This window comes from Pyricularia pennisetigena (genome assembly GCF_004337985.1).
Source record: "Pyricularia pennisetigena strain Br36 chromosome 4 map unlocalized Pyricularia_pennisetigena_Br36_Scf_11, whole genome shotgun sequence".
Lineage (NCBI taxonomy): Eukaryota > Fungi > Ascomycota > Sordariomycetes > Magnaporthales > Pyriculariaceae > Pyricularia > Pyricularia pennisetigena.
In genome coordinates this window covers 534,581-550,515 of record NW_021940923.1, presented here as the reverse complement: position 1 = coordinate 550,515, position 15,935 = coordinate 534,581, and the positions used below count along the sequence as shown (strand labels likewise).

Genomic DNA, 15,935 nt, shown 5'->3' with positions numbered 1-15,935 from the left:
ATGAATTATGATATAAAATGATGGTAAAAGCATACATATAATTGTTATTCGGAGTTTTAGAGTGATTAAATTGACTAATATATATCAATTACAGTAGTTAAAATATTTGCACCAAAACTTAGGTTGTGTTGTGGAACCTGTATTTACATATGCGCTGTAATGGGGGGGTTTCCCCTGCTCCCATAGTAGTTCCCATAGTAGTTCGAACCCCTTTAGTTTGCATGCAGGCTGTGTGGATACTTTTTTCGCCACGAAAGTTTATTTCTGTTTCCCCAAACGGTTTGTTTTTAGGAAGTATAACTGATGATGTAATTGCAACACATCACCTTGGCAGAAATCACCGGCCCCGGGGTCGATCCACCGTTAAATTCTCCGGATCAACTGCCGCCACTGGCCAAGCCCTGTGCAGGAGGAATACGTACCCCTGGTTCGGTCCGGCTTCGCGCCGCACTGGGTATACGGCAGGGGCCAAGCTTGGACAGCCACATGCAATTTTAACACAGAGTACGGCCAAAATAGAAAAAGATGCTGGTCGTCCACCCCACAAGAGCATTTCATGAGCTCGCCGACTAATTACCGGGCGACCGGGGCAAGCTCTCCTTTTAGAGAGTTTGGGGATAGGTTTTCGGCCAAAGGCTGGCGATGAAATCACCAACCAACAACCAAAAGGCGGTTGAAAGGGACTTGAGCCTGAGAAATCTGCTGCTAGATCGCTTTATGAAAAATCGCTTGTGAGAAGTCGAACTTGGGGCTACCATTGAGGCCAACCAAAAACAGTTTGGATGAGATTGCGAACTAGTCTAGTAGAACAGAATTGAACAGTGGTATTTCTATCATGATGGACGGGACCCACGAACAGCGTCTATAGCATCCCCTACCAGCTTCACAAAGCGGTCCTGCTCCATAATGTATCTGGTCATCCACCAAATATCCGCAGCCTCCTTCTTCTTGCAGGTCCTGTACCAATCATCGTTCGTATCGCGGTGCTTGCAGGTCCAGAAAGACCGATCGCCGCCCGTGACGTTTGGGTCCGAGCACTCAAACGACCAAGCCGAAGCGTCCGTGGTGGAGGTGTAGCAGCGCGAGGTGTCGTAGGGCAGGCCCGTGCCGTCGTTGGGGACGATCTGCACCTCACCCGCGCCGCTCAGGCCCTCGGGCACAGCGTAGCAGTTGCCGACGACCCGGCTCGCGCCGGCGACAAAGTATTCGTGCCCCGTCATCTTGGCCAGGTTCCGGAACCCCCAGTGGCAAAGCCGGTCGGGCTGGATCTCGACCAGCGCGCCGCGGCCCTCCTCCATGAACATGGCGTGCGTCAGGCCGGCGCCGTGCATGCCCACCAGCACGTCGCTGTCGCGCGCCGCTCTGACCTGCTCCCTGAACGGCATGCCCTCAAAGTCCACCATGCGGAGGTCGGCCACGTCGCCGAACCTGGCCTTGACCGCGGCGAAGAGGTGCGTGTCGAGGCCCAAGAGGTGCCGCGAGCCCTTGCGGATGATGAAGCTGACGAGCGGGCGCGAGCCGGCAGCGCGCTCTCGCCGCCGCGGGATTTTGTAAAAGTCAAAGACTCGCTGCACAAACACGCGCAGCATGGTGTTGTCGCTGCAGTCGATCGGGTTCCAGTCGCTCCAGAGCGGGTTGGCCGAGCCCGCGAAGGGTATGATGACGTTGCCCAGGGAGTGAATCGAGCCGCTCGTCTTGTCTTTCTGTTTACTGGCGATCCACTCATCGACGCGTTTGGGTTTGGACCCTGTAAACATCTGGAAGAGCTCAAAGAAGCCCCCGTCTGGGAGGTCGTCGAGAACGACGATCTCTGTCCGGAGCACCGCTTCGGGACTGAAAAGGCCTGTGGTGCCACCCGTTGACTCTGGGGCAATCTTCAGCACGTCAAATGTCGTCATCATGGCCATGATCTCGTTGATGGCGTGCCAGATGTTGCCCTCTACCTCCCGCTTGAGTAAAACCACGTAACTGTCGCCATTCGGCCGTCCGGTTCCAGTCACGGCCGGAGCTGCCGTCGCATCCAGGTCGACCCACTCGTTGAGGATGTACTTGGGCCCGGTGAGATAACCATACGAGGCGATGTTCCGAAAAGGAACTGCGCATGTCCCTGCGTCGCGCGGCTCAGGGTCTCGGGGCTGGCACTTGATTGAAAACTTGCGCCGCTTGACGTCGAACGACAGTCCATGGCGCGCTATGCAAAACGAGTCTTTGGCTCCCGGGACGCCCGGGTTCGGGGTGTGAAAGCACCTGAGGTCTGAAACCGAGTCTTTCGAGCAGTAATCGGCTCTGCAGCGACTGAAATTCTCCAAGAAATACAGGCCGAACCTGTCTCTGCAAAAATCCGACAGGGGCTCCGAGAGATTCAATAAGCTGGCCGCGCGGTACTCGGCCGGGATTGGAATGGAGGACGGCGGCGCAAGACCGTGCCGGCCATCCCCGGCCGATGGATCATGCTTCTTGGACGTGGCCAGTTCGGAAAGCCATGATTGTTTCGATGGGATCGCTCTGGTATTTAGAGTCTTGAGAGTGAACAGGAACAGGAGCGAGACGACACCGAGACCGAGTAGCTGGCGTTTTTTGGACATGAAAACAAGGGTCCACCCAATCTTTTCACTGTTGCACAAAATCCAGGAATCAGCGTTTGGCCCAAATTCTACTGGGAATTGCCAGACTCACCGAGGAGAAAGTTGGGTAGTCAGCTGTTTGCTTTTATTTTAGTACCTGAAACTCGTAGCGGTAGCTTATGCGCACAATTACTAATGCTAGCGCAAACCGTCGGTTTAATGGTATAGTGTGTTGGTAGCAAATCCAAGACAGCGGTGGCAGTGTAGGAAACGGCTCGAAACGTCAAGGCAGGTGAAGGTCTCGAATGTCCAGGTCAACCTGGTTTCTGGAAGTTAAAAATACGACCCGCTGGCCAGAGCCACAATGCACGAGTCACAGTTGATGGGTTGATCGCTAAATTGAAAGCAACAACGGGTTTGACATAGTCTCAGGGCTCCGACTAGAACCTTGCTGTAGCAGGGGGGCCGAGCGCTCAATGTACCTTTCAGCCACAGGGCTTTCCGGCCAATCAAATTGGTCCAAAATGTTCGGCCAATCGAATTGGCCGAAAAGATCACGCTCGTTCTAGTCTGAGGACATCTTGTCGCATTTGGCCGTTTATGGCGGGTATTTGCATCATATTCGCACTGTGCATGTATCGCATACGCAAAAATACCAGTATAGATATTGTACAGAATCAAATATTTAAATAAAAAAGTAAATAAAATCGTAAAAATACAGAGTCACCTGCGGTATATTATTTCGAGCTCTGTTATCTCTCTGACGGAGGGACGGTCCAACTTCCTGCTCTAACTTTATTAATATTTAATTATATAAAAGTACAAATAAAAGAACAATACAAATTTACTATTCGTCTATATAAAATAATGACTAGACCACCTATCGAGAATCGGATTGAATATGGACGTTTCCTTATATTTAAGCCCCAATCCGTAAGCCTTTGGTTTTACTATCGTCAAAACTGGTAAAGATATAAAGGTGTTTCGATTGTTAGTTCAACATAAGAATATATACATCTCACCTATTCGATTATTTAGCGGCTTATATAATACGATATCAACACCAGAACTTGCAATATCATAATATATACGTTAACCACCACCCGTGCGCGAAGCTTTTAAAATTTCATTAAGAAATAAGAAATAAATAAAAGAAAATCGGAAATCGGAAATCGAAAATCGAAAATCGAAAAAAAAAAAACAATATCGCTATAAACATAAACGGCGAAAATAGACAAATTGTCCTCAGACCTGAACCAGAGCGTTCTTTGGATGGACCCACAGGTACATTGCAAAGCCGCAATTGAGCTACGTTCTATTATTTAACTTTGCGCTTCAGGGATGAGCCCTGGGACTCGTCTGATATGCTCCATGTTGACACGGTGGACTGATTATTTGGGTCAAATCAAAATCTGCGAACACGACCTGACGGCTGTCTGGCGTGTGGAAATATAAAGACTGAAGGACTGTGATGGTTACCCACAGTATCAACTTAAAACTTTTGATTGATTTTTTTTTTTTTTCTTTTCTTTCTTTTCCTTTTTCTTTTCCTTTTCCTTTGCCTGGCCTGTCCTCTAACCGGCGAGGTCTTTTGTCCTGGATACCATAAACCCCCAAGCCAGGAGCACAAATGCAACTCAACATGACTTACACCAATAGCCGTCCCAGTTTCGGCCGTCTCGTCTACCTGTTTGTTTTTAGTGTCATCATCATCGGCTCGAGTCTGGTTTATTTCCACCCGAGCATCCCGAAAGCGTCTTCATTTAGGTTCCAGCCACAGATTACCTCCCCTTCTGCGGACGGCAGCCAACAAGTCGAGGCAGCCATACCCCCGATCGTGCATTTTGTGCAGCTCAAAAAGGACAAGGAATCCACACTCCACTTCAAATTCGAGGCCTTCCTGACGCTCTACGCGGCCTATCTCCACGTCGCCCCCACCACCATCTACATCCACCACGACTTTTCAGAAAAGGAGGTTGCAGACGCCTTGACGCACGGCTCGTCATGGACCAAAAAGGTGCTGACCTCGTTCCCCACCGTCGTCAAGCTGAACCGCGTGACGGCGCCCACGCACGCCAACGGGGTCGAGATCAACGCGATCGAGCACAAGTCCGACTTTGTGCGGGTGGAGCAGGTGGAGCGGTTCGGCGGCATCTACCTGGATTGGGACGTCGTGACGCTGCAGCCGCTGGCGAACCTGCGGCGGGCGGGGTACCGCGCCGTCGTGGGTCGGCAGTTCGACGCCTTTATCAACAACGGCATCCTCCTCGCCATGCCGAACTCGGCCGTCATGCGCATCCTCGACCGCGAGAGCCGCCGCGTCTTTGACAACGGCTGGATCACGCACAGCGTCGCGCTGCTGACCCGCGTCGCCAACACGCTGGCCGCGGTGCCGGGCGAGGTGCTGATCATGGACTTCAAGGCCTTCTCGCCCTTCTCGTGGGAGCAGCCCAGCGTGGATGACCTCCTGCGCCGCCACGAAGGAGACGCTGTACCCCCGCCCGAGACGCGGAGTCTTCAAGAGTCGGTCAACGTCACGGCGGACGCGCTGTGGGAGGCGAAAATGATAGCACCAAGCCGCGGCTGGTTGTATGATTTCAGCGACGTGGTATTCCTGCACAAGTTCTACAAATGGGTTAAAGCGCCGACCGGCTACAGTGGGGTAAACGTGCCCTACATCCTGGCTCGAGATAGCAACTACGCGGTTGCAACATGGCCGATTGTGATGGAAGGCATCAAACAGGGGCTGATCGACGCTCATGATGAGACTTATTGAAATATAGTTGGGTCGAATGCCGTCGGTTGTATACTGTACTGAGTAGTACAATGCTGTAACAACCATGCATAGAAGGGGGAAAAAAAAAAAAAAAACATGACTTGCGATGCAAAACCTGCTGGTTTCTCACTTCTTCGGATCGGGTTATTCCATCGATCCAGGGGCTCCATGCATACCATGTAAGAGACTGTCAGGGGATCCACGGCAAGACTTTTTACGTGGCAGGGTTTCTGTACCTGTCATCTTGTCATGGGGAAATTAACTCAATGTCGGGTTGGGAAATTTTGGGGAAGTTTATAGATGAACAAAAAAAAAAAAAAAAAAAAAAGACAAATAAATAAATAAATAATAAAGAGAGAAAAGGGGGTCCTACTGGTTGACGGGTAGTACCCAATTATTGTGTTTCGTGTGACTGTGGGCTGATGATGGATATAGACTATCCAATCCAAACCCTTGTAAGAAAGAGGTGGATTCGATCGTCATCCCCAGTTTGCCGCCCACTTTCCACTAGTACTACGACTGCCGTATATATATTTTTTTTTTTTTCTCTTCGTCAACATGGATGGAGGGGGTTACACATCTCCCTCCGACCAAAAACCTTCCTTGCTTTCCGTGGATTGCACTCTTTTGAAACACTATCTTTCGATCTATACTAATCACTTCGCTGCAACCACCAGCTTGTTCGCGCTTGGTTCACCCGTTCTTCCGTCGTGACTTGCATATCCGCGCGACAAGACCCCAGATGGATGTATGGACGGACCCCCCACGGGTGACCAGAGCAAGGCAAACATTGAACATCATCGGCTGCGTCTGCGTGTTCCTACTGCACCGCGCCGCCGGGGTATACACGCAGTATCCGGCCCTGGTTGACCTGCTGGTCAGCGTGTTTTTCGCCGAGTACTGCCGCTTCACCAACGAGGGCCGCAGGATAGCGCTCGCCAGGGCCGAAGATGTCGCCAGGGAGAGGTACCTCGATGCGGCACAGCAGGAGTCAAAGATGGGGCTAGGCCCGGCCCCGACCGCCCAGCTCAGCTGCGACGCCGTTGCCATGATTGTGGGATGGCGTGAAGATCCAACCCTGTGGCGGAGGTGCTTGGAGAGCTACAACCACGCCAGCGGCTGGAGGTTCATGGTTGTCGGAATCGACGGCGACGATGCCGAAGATGACGAGATGATTGATGTTTTTCGCAAGGTACGGATAGAAACTGGAGCCCGGCACACCCCATGTCGTTGGAAAGCTTCGATGCTGACAACTCCTTTTAGATGTATCCTACCCACTCCCACGTCCTGCACATAGACGAGCCTTTGGGAGAGGTTAGCATCAAGGTTCTGGAGGAAAAGTATGCCGAGCTCCAAAAATGGGGACAGGTCAAGGTCGACGAGGAGGAGATCAACGACGTGGCCATGAGCAGGTGCATGGACATTGCGCGACAGCACGTGCAGAAGCTCATGCAAAAGGACGGCGACGTCAAGCACCTGCTGATTCACCAGCGCCACCTGCACAAGAAGGGAATCATGTTTACGAGCCTGGTCTTCTCCATGGTGATTGCCGAGCTTCACAACCTCCGGTTCCTGTGGACGTCGGACTCGGACTCGTTTGTGAAGCCGGACTCTGTCCAGGGGACCATCTGCACCATGGCCAGCGACCCAGGAGCCGGCGGCGCCAGCTCCGGGATGGCCATCCACAACGCCGACGAGACGCTGGTGACGAAGCTGTCGTCGTCGGTCTACTGGTGCGACCAGTACCTGACGCACGCGTTGCCGGCCTCGGTGGGAGTCAACGACTGCCAGAGCGGGCCCAGTTCTGCGTTTCGGATATCTGCCATTCGACCAATTCTGGTGTCGTGGTACAACCAAAAGGTGTTTGGCAAGCGAATGGTGAGTCTTTCTAACATGCGGTCTTTTTTTTTGGTTTGTTTTGTTTTGTCTAGTGTTTGCCGGCGAATATACTGACAGGAACTGGGGCGACAGTAGATTGTTAATGAGGATAGACATTTGACTACATTGTTGCTGAGTCAAGGCTGGCGTGTGATTTACGCTGGAGATATCATGACTGAGACCGAGAATCCAACGACACTACAACGTTGGATACAGCAACAGGTGCGATTTTTTTTCTTCTTTTTTTCTTTTGTTTTCTTTGTCTCACCAAACATGCAAAGAAAAAACTTTCAACTTGGGTAATCTGACATGCCCGAGTTTACTTGCCATAGGTTCGATGGGCGAGAGCCCAACACATCGAGACCCTGCTACCCATCAAAGTCTACGCCATGTCCCACCCGTTCCTCTTCCTGTCGGCGCTACGAAGGGAGCTGAACCTCCTGACCATCTTCACGCAGACGTTTGCCTACCTCTTCCTGGACCGACAGCTGCTCGCGTTCAACATGACCGACTTTTGCCTGCACATCAGCGGCAAGGCGCTGTACGGCGTGCTCCGCAGCCCAGACGACTCGCAGTCCCTGCTGTCGGCGGTGCTGTGGATCATCCCAGGCATGATTTTCTACAACGTGCCGCAGCCGGCCGTGCACGCCTGGGGCCTGGCGACGCTGACCGCCGACACCTGGGGCACGTCGATGCGGTCGAGCGGCGAGCTGGCCAAGAGGGACGGGCTGGGCGAGCGCTGGTACAAGTCTGGGTTTTTGGTGGTGTGGATAGGCACTGTGGGCGCCCTGCTGGCGAAATGGACCCTGACCCGTCTGGAGTTGCTGCCCGAGCAGAGGGTGTTGGGCATGGCCGTGACGGGGTTGCTGTGTTCGTTTTTGATGTGGAGAGCCGTGATTAATTATCGATAGTGCTTGGCGCACCAGAGGAACTTGGCCGCCACAAACTTTGTCCTCCTGCTTTCCTTGGTTGCAGCACTATTTCACACTTCTATTATTTGCCATGACTAATGACCGTCCCTGGTCCTCATTCGACATGTTGTACTGTTATCCTGTGCATGAACACAGTATCCGGAACAGCCGGGTCCTCATAAATCGACCGCTGAGCTCATGCGTCCAAATGGATGAATCGAATACCCCCGATTTGGCTGCCACCATCCACCCGGTAAGCGAATTGGCTCCGATCCCACTATCGGCAGATTGACACAGCCATGTCACAAGAGATTAGGGGACCCTTGTCAAAGGGGGGAAAAAAAAAAGTCAAAGTAGGCTAGCCGTATGTTGGTTTGGGCGATGGGGATCCTCGGCACCTGACGTCGCGTAAACTAGTAGTGGCAACAGAAGCCGGATGGAGCCTTTTATTGGCGACGGAATTTCCGCAACAAGACTAGGAGGCAGTGTACGACTTGGACGAGGAAAGAAAAAAAGGAGGGGAAAAAAAAAAATTGGAACAAACTTGGCGGGTACACACATTCCAATTCCTGTCCAGCTTGAAACTCTTTTAGGGGACCTGGAATAGTCACGGGAGTGGGATTGACTGTTGGTTACTGGAAAATACTTACTCTTTCTCTCTCTCTCTCCACCATGGCGATAAACATCCGCCGAAACAACCGAATAGTGCCGCCTATATTCTGTTTCCTCACACTATGCCTCTTGTGGCAGCTTTTAGATTTTAATGGTGCGACGCTATTAAAATCTAGTCAGATTCAGATCCAGGCAGCGGGCAAGCCGGCGCCTTTGAAGCAGAATCCGACAGATGGGACGCGGCAACAAGCCCAAACGCCCGGGTCCGACTCGGGAACGACATCTAATCTGACCAGCGACGATGTGCTGCTCATCCTAAAGACGGGCGGGACCGTGCTGTGGAGGCGGCTGCCAATCCACCTGTCGACGACGTTTGCGCCGGAGCGCATCGGGGCAAACAACTCGGCCATCTACGCCGACGTGGACGCCAGGCTCGGCCACCACCAGGTGGTCGACGTGCTGGCGTCTCTGCCGCAGACGCTGCGCGACTCGCCGTCGTTCGAGACGTACCGCGAAATCCGCGACTGGCACGCCACGAACCACTACCTGGAGCAGACCGGGCTGCCGGGCGACGTGGGCACGACCGAGGGCCCGTCGGGCGGCTGGCGGCTCGACAAGTACAAGTTCCTGCCGCTGATGCAGCGCGCGGGCCGGGACGCGCCGCACGTCAAGTGGTACGTCTACACCGAGGACGACACGTACCTCTTCCTGCCCAACGTGCTGCGCTACCTGTCCCGCTACGACCACACGCGCCCGCACTACCTCGGCGGCCTGGGCGAGATGCTGGGCGTGACGTTTGCCCACGGCGGCTCCGGCTTTGCGCTCTCCCGCGGCGCCTGGGACCAGTCGTTCGGCAAGGGCGGGGACCTGGTCGCCAAGTACGCGTCGTTTGTCGACGAGTCGTCCTTTGGTGACTATGCGCTCGGCAAGGTCCTCAACGACTACGGCGTGTACCTGGGCGACGAGGTGACCAACGACAGGAAGGAAGGGGGTGCTTGGGGATTCAACGGCCTGCCGCACTGGAAGAATGAGTTCTCGGCTGAAAACTGGTGCAAGCCCGTGCTTTCCTGGCACCACGTCCACAGCCGTGATATTGCCATGTATTACGAGCTGGAGAAGTCGTGGGATTTTGAGGTATGTGTGCTGATGCGATGGTTGCTTTTTCTTTTTTTCTTTTTTTTTTTTTTCCCTCTCTCTCTCTGGAGGAGTGCAGACGAGACACAGTTTGCTGACACCAAGACAGAAAACACTCACGTACGGCGACTTCTACAAACTCGCCATCGCGCCCACGCTCACCAAGCGCAAGTCGTGGTGGGACAACATGTCGAGGCGCCACCATCTCACTCCGCAGTCGGTCGCCACGGCAGAGATACCCAAGGACGTGCGTGACAGCTCCTCCTGGATGCAGTCGTGGAAGTCGGACAAGCTGTGCGAGGCGGCCTGCACGGAATGGAAGTCGTGCGTGCAGTGGTACTATTATCAGTACGAATGCAAGCTGGACGACAGGTTCTGGCTGGGTTTTGGGTACCCCGAGACCTCGAGGTATCGCAAGGAGAAGCTGGAGTCGATTAGCGGCTGGCTGCCTGATAGGATCAGCGCGTGGACCTGTACATGATCATGACATCACAGACCGATGAATAAAAGAGCGACAGATTTAAATTTGACCGACGCCACCCCTTGAGCGGATCGAGAGTTCGGCAGCCGCATTGACCCTGAAGCGGCGTCATGGACCGGCCACAGAGCTTAAAACAAATAGCCGATTGCACTCTTTCTTGACATTGAATCCTGACAAAAACAAAAAGGAAAAACGCATATCACTGCCATGCATCAAACCCCGCAATGGCAGATCAATCTGTATGCCTTGATAGGTGTTTGTCTTCCAATAGGATCAGCTGTCAGGCCGGCGGAAAGACGTGACAGGATGAGATAGGCAACCGCCGAGAAATCAAGCGAATGCGAGGTCCAATTAGGCGTAAGCGTTTTGGGAAACCGACCAATGCATGCATGCACGACAATCCCACATGTGTCTAGCCGCTGATATGCAACCTGGACGAGGGATACAAAAAGATTGCCCCCTCATAATCTTGGTCTTTTGTTTATAATCTTCAACTATCCCGTCCTGCAATGCGACCCAGAAATCCACCGCTCGCAGCGAAGAAGCCGAGAATCGGGCGACTGGGATGCAAGACCTTGCTTACATACTCGGGATGAAACTGCACGGCCACAAACCACGGGTGGTCCTTTAGCTCCAAGATCCCCATACGCTCGCCGCTCTCGGGACGGAAGTGAGTAGCGCGCAGACTCAGCCGCATCGTGCCGCCCATCTTGGTGTGGTCGATCTCTGGCATGTAGATCAATCACCACTGCGTCCGTAGTGTTGCTGTCCAACTCGGACGAGGTTGCGCCTGGGATGTTGCACACGTGCCGGGCAAATTTCGATGGGCGGCGAGTTGCATGCCCAGGGCAGATGCCCAGGAAGGGAACCTTGATTCTCCCTAGCCCACTTGATTGCGAGCATCATGCCCTCAGTGCCCCGTTGGCCGAAGCCACCAGGCACCAGTATAACCCCCCGGCGGTCTTGACATCTTGCCATGCCTCCCGTGTAAACGGCTGACGATGCGTTGGACGGCTCGAGATTCGAAGAGTCGACCATTTTGATCCTGAGCTTGCATTTGCAGAACATGGGCGGCGTGCTCCAGTGACCGCAGCAGAGATATGTACGAGTCGGGAAAAGCTGGTGTATTTGCCGACCAGAGCAATGGACACCACCTGCTCGTGATCAACGGGGGTCGTGGTGGTCTTCCACGTCTCCCACATCTTGGACCCCGTTGATGGCGGCTCCGAGTCCAAGTACATCCGCCATGGCCCGCACGAGACCTTGTCTCTCCAGCAATGCAGGAACCATGTAGGTTTCGACTTGACGTCGTGCACCGCGATGACGTGAAGAGGGCTCACTTGGCAGGACCTTGCCACCTTTTCGACGATGGACTTTTCGAACTTGGTGTTTGCAACGGAGGGCAATCTAAGGTCTCAAAGTCAGCGGGACTGTCGTTGCTTGACATAACATTGCTGTCTATCTACCGGCCCCAGAACAAAACATACCAGGTCGGGGTGCAGTCCCTCGCGCCGAACCGTCTGGATGGTGTGTTTGAGTAGGCTTCGTCTTTTTGCTCGTCGTTGACCGCCAGCGAGATAAACGACACGTGCGTGTGAAGGAAGTTGCCGGCCCCCGCCTGCATCCGCAGCTGTCCCAGAGCGTTGACGAACGGCATGTTCTCAATGTCCCCCACCGTGCCGCCGAGTTCAATCACGCACACCTGGGGCTCAGAGCCTGTCTCGTCCACGGGAACCTTGGCAACCCGGACTATCCAATCCACAATGCCATCCGTCACGTGTGGGATGATCTGGACCGTTTTGCCCAGATAGTCGCCAGTGCGTTCCCTCCGGATGACGTGCTGGTAGATCTTGCCGGTGGTGATGTTTGTGGTCTCTGGACAGGTTGATGTTGGGGTATCGTTCGTAGTTGCCTAGGTCGAGATCGGCTTCGCCGCCGTCGCTGAGCACAAAGACCTCGCCGTGCTCCGTGGGCGCCATGGTGCCTGCGTCGACATTCATGTATGGATCGATCTTGATCATGGCTACCGTCAACCCCATCGCCTTGAGCAGCAGGCCAGTACTGGGTGCTGTGATGGATTAGAAACGTGACTTGGGTTTCATCCCATATGATTGAAATACATACCGATGATCCCCTTGCCCACGCCGCTTATTACCCCTATGTTGCTGCGTCACAAAATGATTTGATACCCCATAGAGCGATGATCCATACCTCCAGTCACCAAAACGTATTTCATCGTGGCGACAAGGCTGTCTCTTTGAAATTGGTGTTGAAACAGAGGGCAAAAGTGGGGTTTGGGAGAAATTTGACCAAGGAAATTAAGTGGAAAGGGGCATTTTTGGTGGGAAAGTGTAGGAAAGGTGTCGTTTCTGTGCCTGTCTATTTATTACGGCAGTCACTCATCCGCTAATGCGCGTGATAAAATCTGCAATAGTGGCTTGTGTTATATTTTCACGTGTGACATGCAGTGCAACCAACCTTGGGCGTGTGAAAATCTTCTCGTTCAACCACGCTCTTGCAGGCCCTGCAGCTTTGGGAATAGCGTCAGGCAGACGCTTGCTTCTTCTCCTTGATAGGTCACAGAAACAAAAACAAAGGAATAGAAACAAGCTATCAACAAACTGCCGATCGGGCAATCAAGGAGATTAATTGTGACAGAGACGAGGCCATGGGTTGGAAAACAAAAATGCAGAGAACGAAGCCCGCTCGAACTAGCACCCATATCCGAGGCCCGTATCTCTTCTATCTGCTAACTCTCGTCTCCTGGTGAAGAAAGAAAAGCATCCAGAAAGGCTCAGCGATGTTTGCCTGCATCATCGTCTAGTATTGGGCCTATTGGCAAAGTTGTAGGAATACCTGCCAGGGGTCGAGTGAAGGCTCGGTACAGAGGCGGATCATGCCCGAAACTTTGATCGTTGCTATGTTGTGAGATTGTTTGTACCTTCTTCTGAAATTAGCCTCAGCTGTGCCATAGGCTTTTCCAGTGTGACTGATGCAATAGCATTTAGCATACAAGATGAAGACCTTTTGATCTTTTGGGAGGTTCTTGTGCATTCCACTGCGGCAGCCATACGACATCCAATAAAAGATTTCAGCGGCTATTCACAGCACCGGCAAAGGACTTTTGATGAAGAGGATGGGTGTGGCTTACTCTTGACAAGCTAGACCCACCATAATGGCTCTCGTCCCTTACGAGGCAAGGTCTAGTGAGAAGAAGCGCTGCGAAGCCCCGATTTCCCAGTCGATACAGCACTGAACTGAGTCGGCGGTGTCCGAGATCTTGCTAGGCAGTACAATGTGAAGTTGGAGCGGTGGATAAATAAAACTTTGGGCGTGGTTGTGTCAGCGCAACAAAACACTAGCAGTAGACTAAATCACCAAAGATGGATCCACTTTACAATGCGTTTCGATTTTTAGTACAAAATGCCCAAAAGCTGCAAAATCGCTATACAGGGGCAGCGATAAAGGGTGCACGTGATCAACACAAACTCAACCGCTTTTTGCAACGCTTTGTACGCATAAAGACCAACTTTAATGTTAAAAGCTATTGAAAGCGAATAGAAAAAGTAGAAAATAAGGCTTTGGTGCGGAAACGCGGTTGCGAAACTTTAAATAACTCCTTTTTTCATGGTTAAATTGGTGCACATACGTACGAAGCTTTGCAAGATGTTCCAAAAGGCGTTTGGGTTTGTTTCGATCATGTGCACCATTAATCGTGATTTACCCCCTACAGATTACATATATGGTTTCACAGTTGTAAGGTCTCTTGCACTGCAAACACTAACGCACTGTAAAAACCACACTCAAAACTTTTGTGGTTTTGCTACTCGAGAATCGGACTATTCGGGCTTTTGTTGTTGTTGTTGAAAAGCCGAGCTCTTACCAGACATCCGCAGCAAGTGCGTCAACTCGGCGCTGAATCCCTTGAGGAGATACGAGAGTGGAGGATGACATCATGGATTCATGACCGTCCCGGTCTGCAAAGTAGCCCGTCGCGATACCCTGGCAGTATTTGCCAATAGATTCATGAGGAGCTGGTTGCGAATTACCATTTGTGTCCCAAGCCGGTGGGCATTTATCCTCTTTACACACGTCGCACGTCCCGCCCATGGGGTCACTCCTAATGGTAACCAAGTGAGGTAAAGTATTTTGAGAGAGGTTTGAAAGCTCATTTGGGGATAAAACCAAGACAGAAATATGCCCGACGCTAGGGATATACAGACTGTATTTTTTCCTCTTCAAACCTGAAAGGATGATATTCCCTGTCCTTCTACGAGGGGTCGGGATATCGCTACGGCACTTGTCCAAAAATTACGCAGCGACCCCAAAATCACACCAAAACTGGCGGTTTTCAGCAACAAATAATTTGATCAATTCAAAATATTCCAAACAGAAAAACTGTTTTATATCTAGTTTAAAACTCGTTTTTTGTTGAATATTAGTTTTAGCAGATTTTTATTCTTAAATGAAACTGTAAATATAAATATAATCGAACAAAAAATGAAACAATACCGTTACAGTGGGTTGCAGGGAATGTATAGTGGATGCAGTTTTTTGAAATTTTGACATTTTATTTTAAAAACTCACCGACTATATGATTTGAAAGCAATTAGATCAAGATCTCAGTGTATATTTATTTCATTAAATCTCTACTTGAATTTCCAATTACGAACTTGCGTCTTGTATATTGGAAACGTTATGGCTTTGTGAAAATATCGACTTTTGGTGTGGTTTTGGGATCGTGCGTTATTTTCGGACAGGCGCTGTGACTTGAGATAGTCTGGACCGGCAAAAGAGGGGTAGCGTGAGATAGGATCGTCAACGCTGCTGGTTTGATGATGACACAGTATATATCAACGATATACTGTACGTAGTCAAGCAGTCCACCACCACGGTCGTCGGCATTATATAAAGGCCGTATCAACAATCATGTTGAGCAGCCAAGCTCTCTGGAGTAAGCCCTCCCACACAACTGTTCTCAGGAGTGAAATTTTGCAGTTTTGGAGCCGTCAAAGAATCAATATTCAACGTGCAATTTGATACTGCCACCTTGCAAAATGGATATATTGGATCAAGCCTTGAAGTCCCTTGGTCTCCAGACCATCGTGGGACTTGCCATTGCAGCATCTTACGTGATCTGGACGATTGTCGGCTACCGCCGATTGTCGCACATTCCCGGTCCACGATGGACGGGTATCAGCAACATCCCTCACAGCCTGGCCTATGCAAGCGGCGAATGCCACAAGTGGTACCAGGCAGCGAGCAACAAGCATGGCAAGTGTTTTGCCCCTTTCTGAACAGAACTCGAGTGTCGATGTACCAAATGAAGAATACCAATCAGCTGACATTCGTGCCGACAGGGAGCCTCACTCGAGTCGGACCCAAGTCCCTCATCACCTCCTCTCCAGAGCTGTGGGCCCGCCTCAACGCCGTACGTTCGCCGTACACACGCTCAGAGTGGTTCTACAAAGGCTGTCGGCTTGAGACTGGCGTCGACAACGTCTTCACCATGACCAATGACAAGCAGCACGAGGCACGACGCAAGCAGATGGCTTCAGGGGTAAGACAAAAAAAAAAAA

General features: G+C 51.8%; 6 protein-coding genes across 6 annotated transcripts in view; 4 read left to right on the top strand and 2 right to left on the bottom strand.

Moving 5' to 3' along the window:
* Nucleotides 1-833: 833 nt before the first annotated feature.
* Nucleotides 834-2,585, bottom strand: PpBr36_10759 (uncharacterized protein; the record flags this gene model as incomplete). The annotated part of the gene is made up of 1 exon (XM_029897867.1): nt 834-2,585. One exon carries the CDS (start codon nt 2,583-2,585, stop codon nt 834-836), a length of 1,752 nt encoding a protein of 583 aa, XP_029743740.1.
* Nucleotides 2,586-4,206: 1,621 nt separating this feature from the next.
* Nucleotides 4,207-5,340, top strand: PpBr36_10758 (uncharacterized protein; the record flags this gene model as incomplete). Its single annotated transcript, XM_029897866.1, has 1 exon — nt 4,207-5,340. The coding sequence occupies one exon, from the start codon at nt 4,207-4,209 to the stop codon at nt 5,338-5,340; it is 1,134 nt and encodes a 377-aa protein (XP_029743741.1).
* A 742-nt stretch (nt 5,341-6,082) lies between these two features.
* Nucleotides 6,083-8,129, top strand: PpBr36_10757 (uncharacterized protein; the record flags this gene model as incomplete). Its single annotated transcript, XM_029897865.1, has 4 exons — nt 6,083-6,532; nt 6,604-7,218; nt 7,315-7,440; nt 7,551-8,129. 4 exons carry the CDS (start codon nt 6,083-6,085, stop codon nt 8,127-8,129), a joined length of 1,770 nt encoding a protein of 589 aa, XP_029743734.1.
* Nucleotides 8,130-8,801: 672 nt separating this feature from the next.
* On the top strand, nt 8,802-10,356 carry PpBr36_10756 (uncharacterized protein; the record flags this gene model as incomplete). The annotated part of the gene is made up of 2 exons (XM_029897864.1): nt 8,802-9,875; nt 9,985-10,356. 2 exons carry the CDS (start codon nt 8,802-8,804, stop codon nt 10,354-10,356), a joined length of 1,446 nt encoding a protein of 481 aa, XP_029743728.1.
* A 490-nt stretch (nt 10,357-10,846) lies between these two features.
* Nucleotides 10,847-12,592, bottom strand: PpBr36_10755 (uncharacterized protein; the record flags this gene model as incomplete). Its single annotated transcript, XM_029897863.1, has 7 exons — nt 10,847-11,082; nt 11,163-11,406; nt 11,493-11,763; nt 11,823-12,105; nt 12,194-12,424; nt 12,481-12,513; nt 12,568-12,592. 7 exons carry the CDS (start codon nt 12,590-12,592, stop codon nt 10,847-10,849), a joined length of 1,323 nt encoding a protein of 440 aa, XP_029743735.1.
* A 2,821-nt stretch (nt 12,593-15,413) lies between these two features.
* The window catches only part of PpBr36_10754 (uncharacterized protein), a gene marked incomplete at both ends in the record, with an annotated part of 1,792 nt that continues 1,270 nt past the window's right edge, over nt 15,414-15,935 (top strand). The window contains 2 exons of the mRNA XM_029897862.1: nt 15,414-15,634; nt 15,658-15,916. Coding sequence (XP_029743736.1) covers nt 15,414-15,634; nt 15,658-15,916 — 480 coding nt within the window. The remainder of the gene's footprint in view (nt 15,635-15,657; nt 15,917-15,935) is intronic.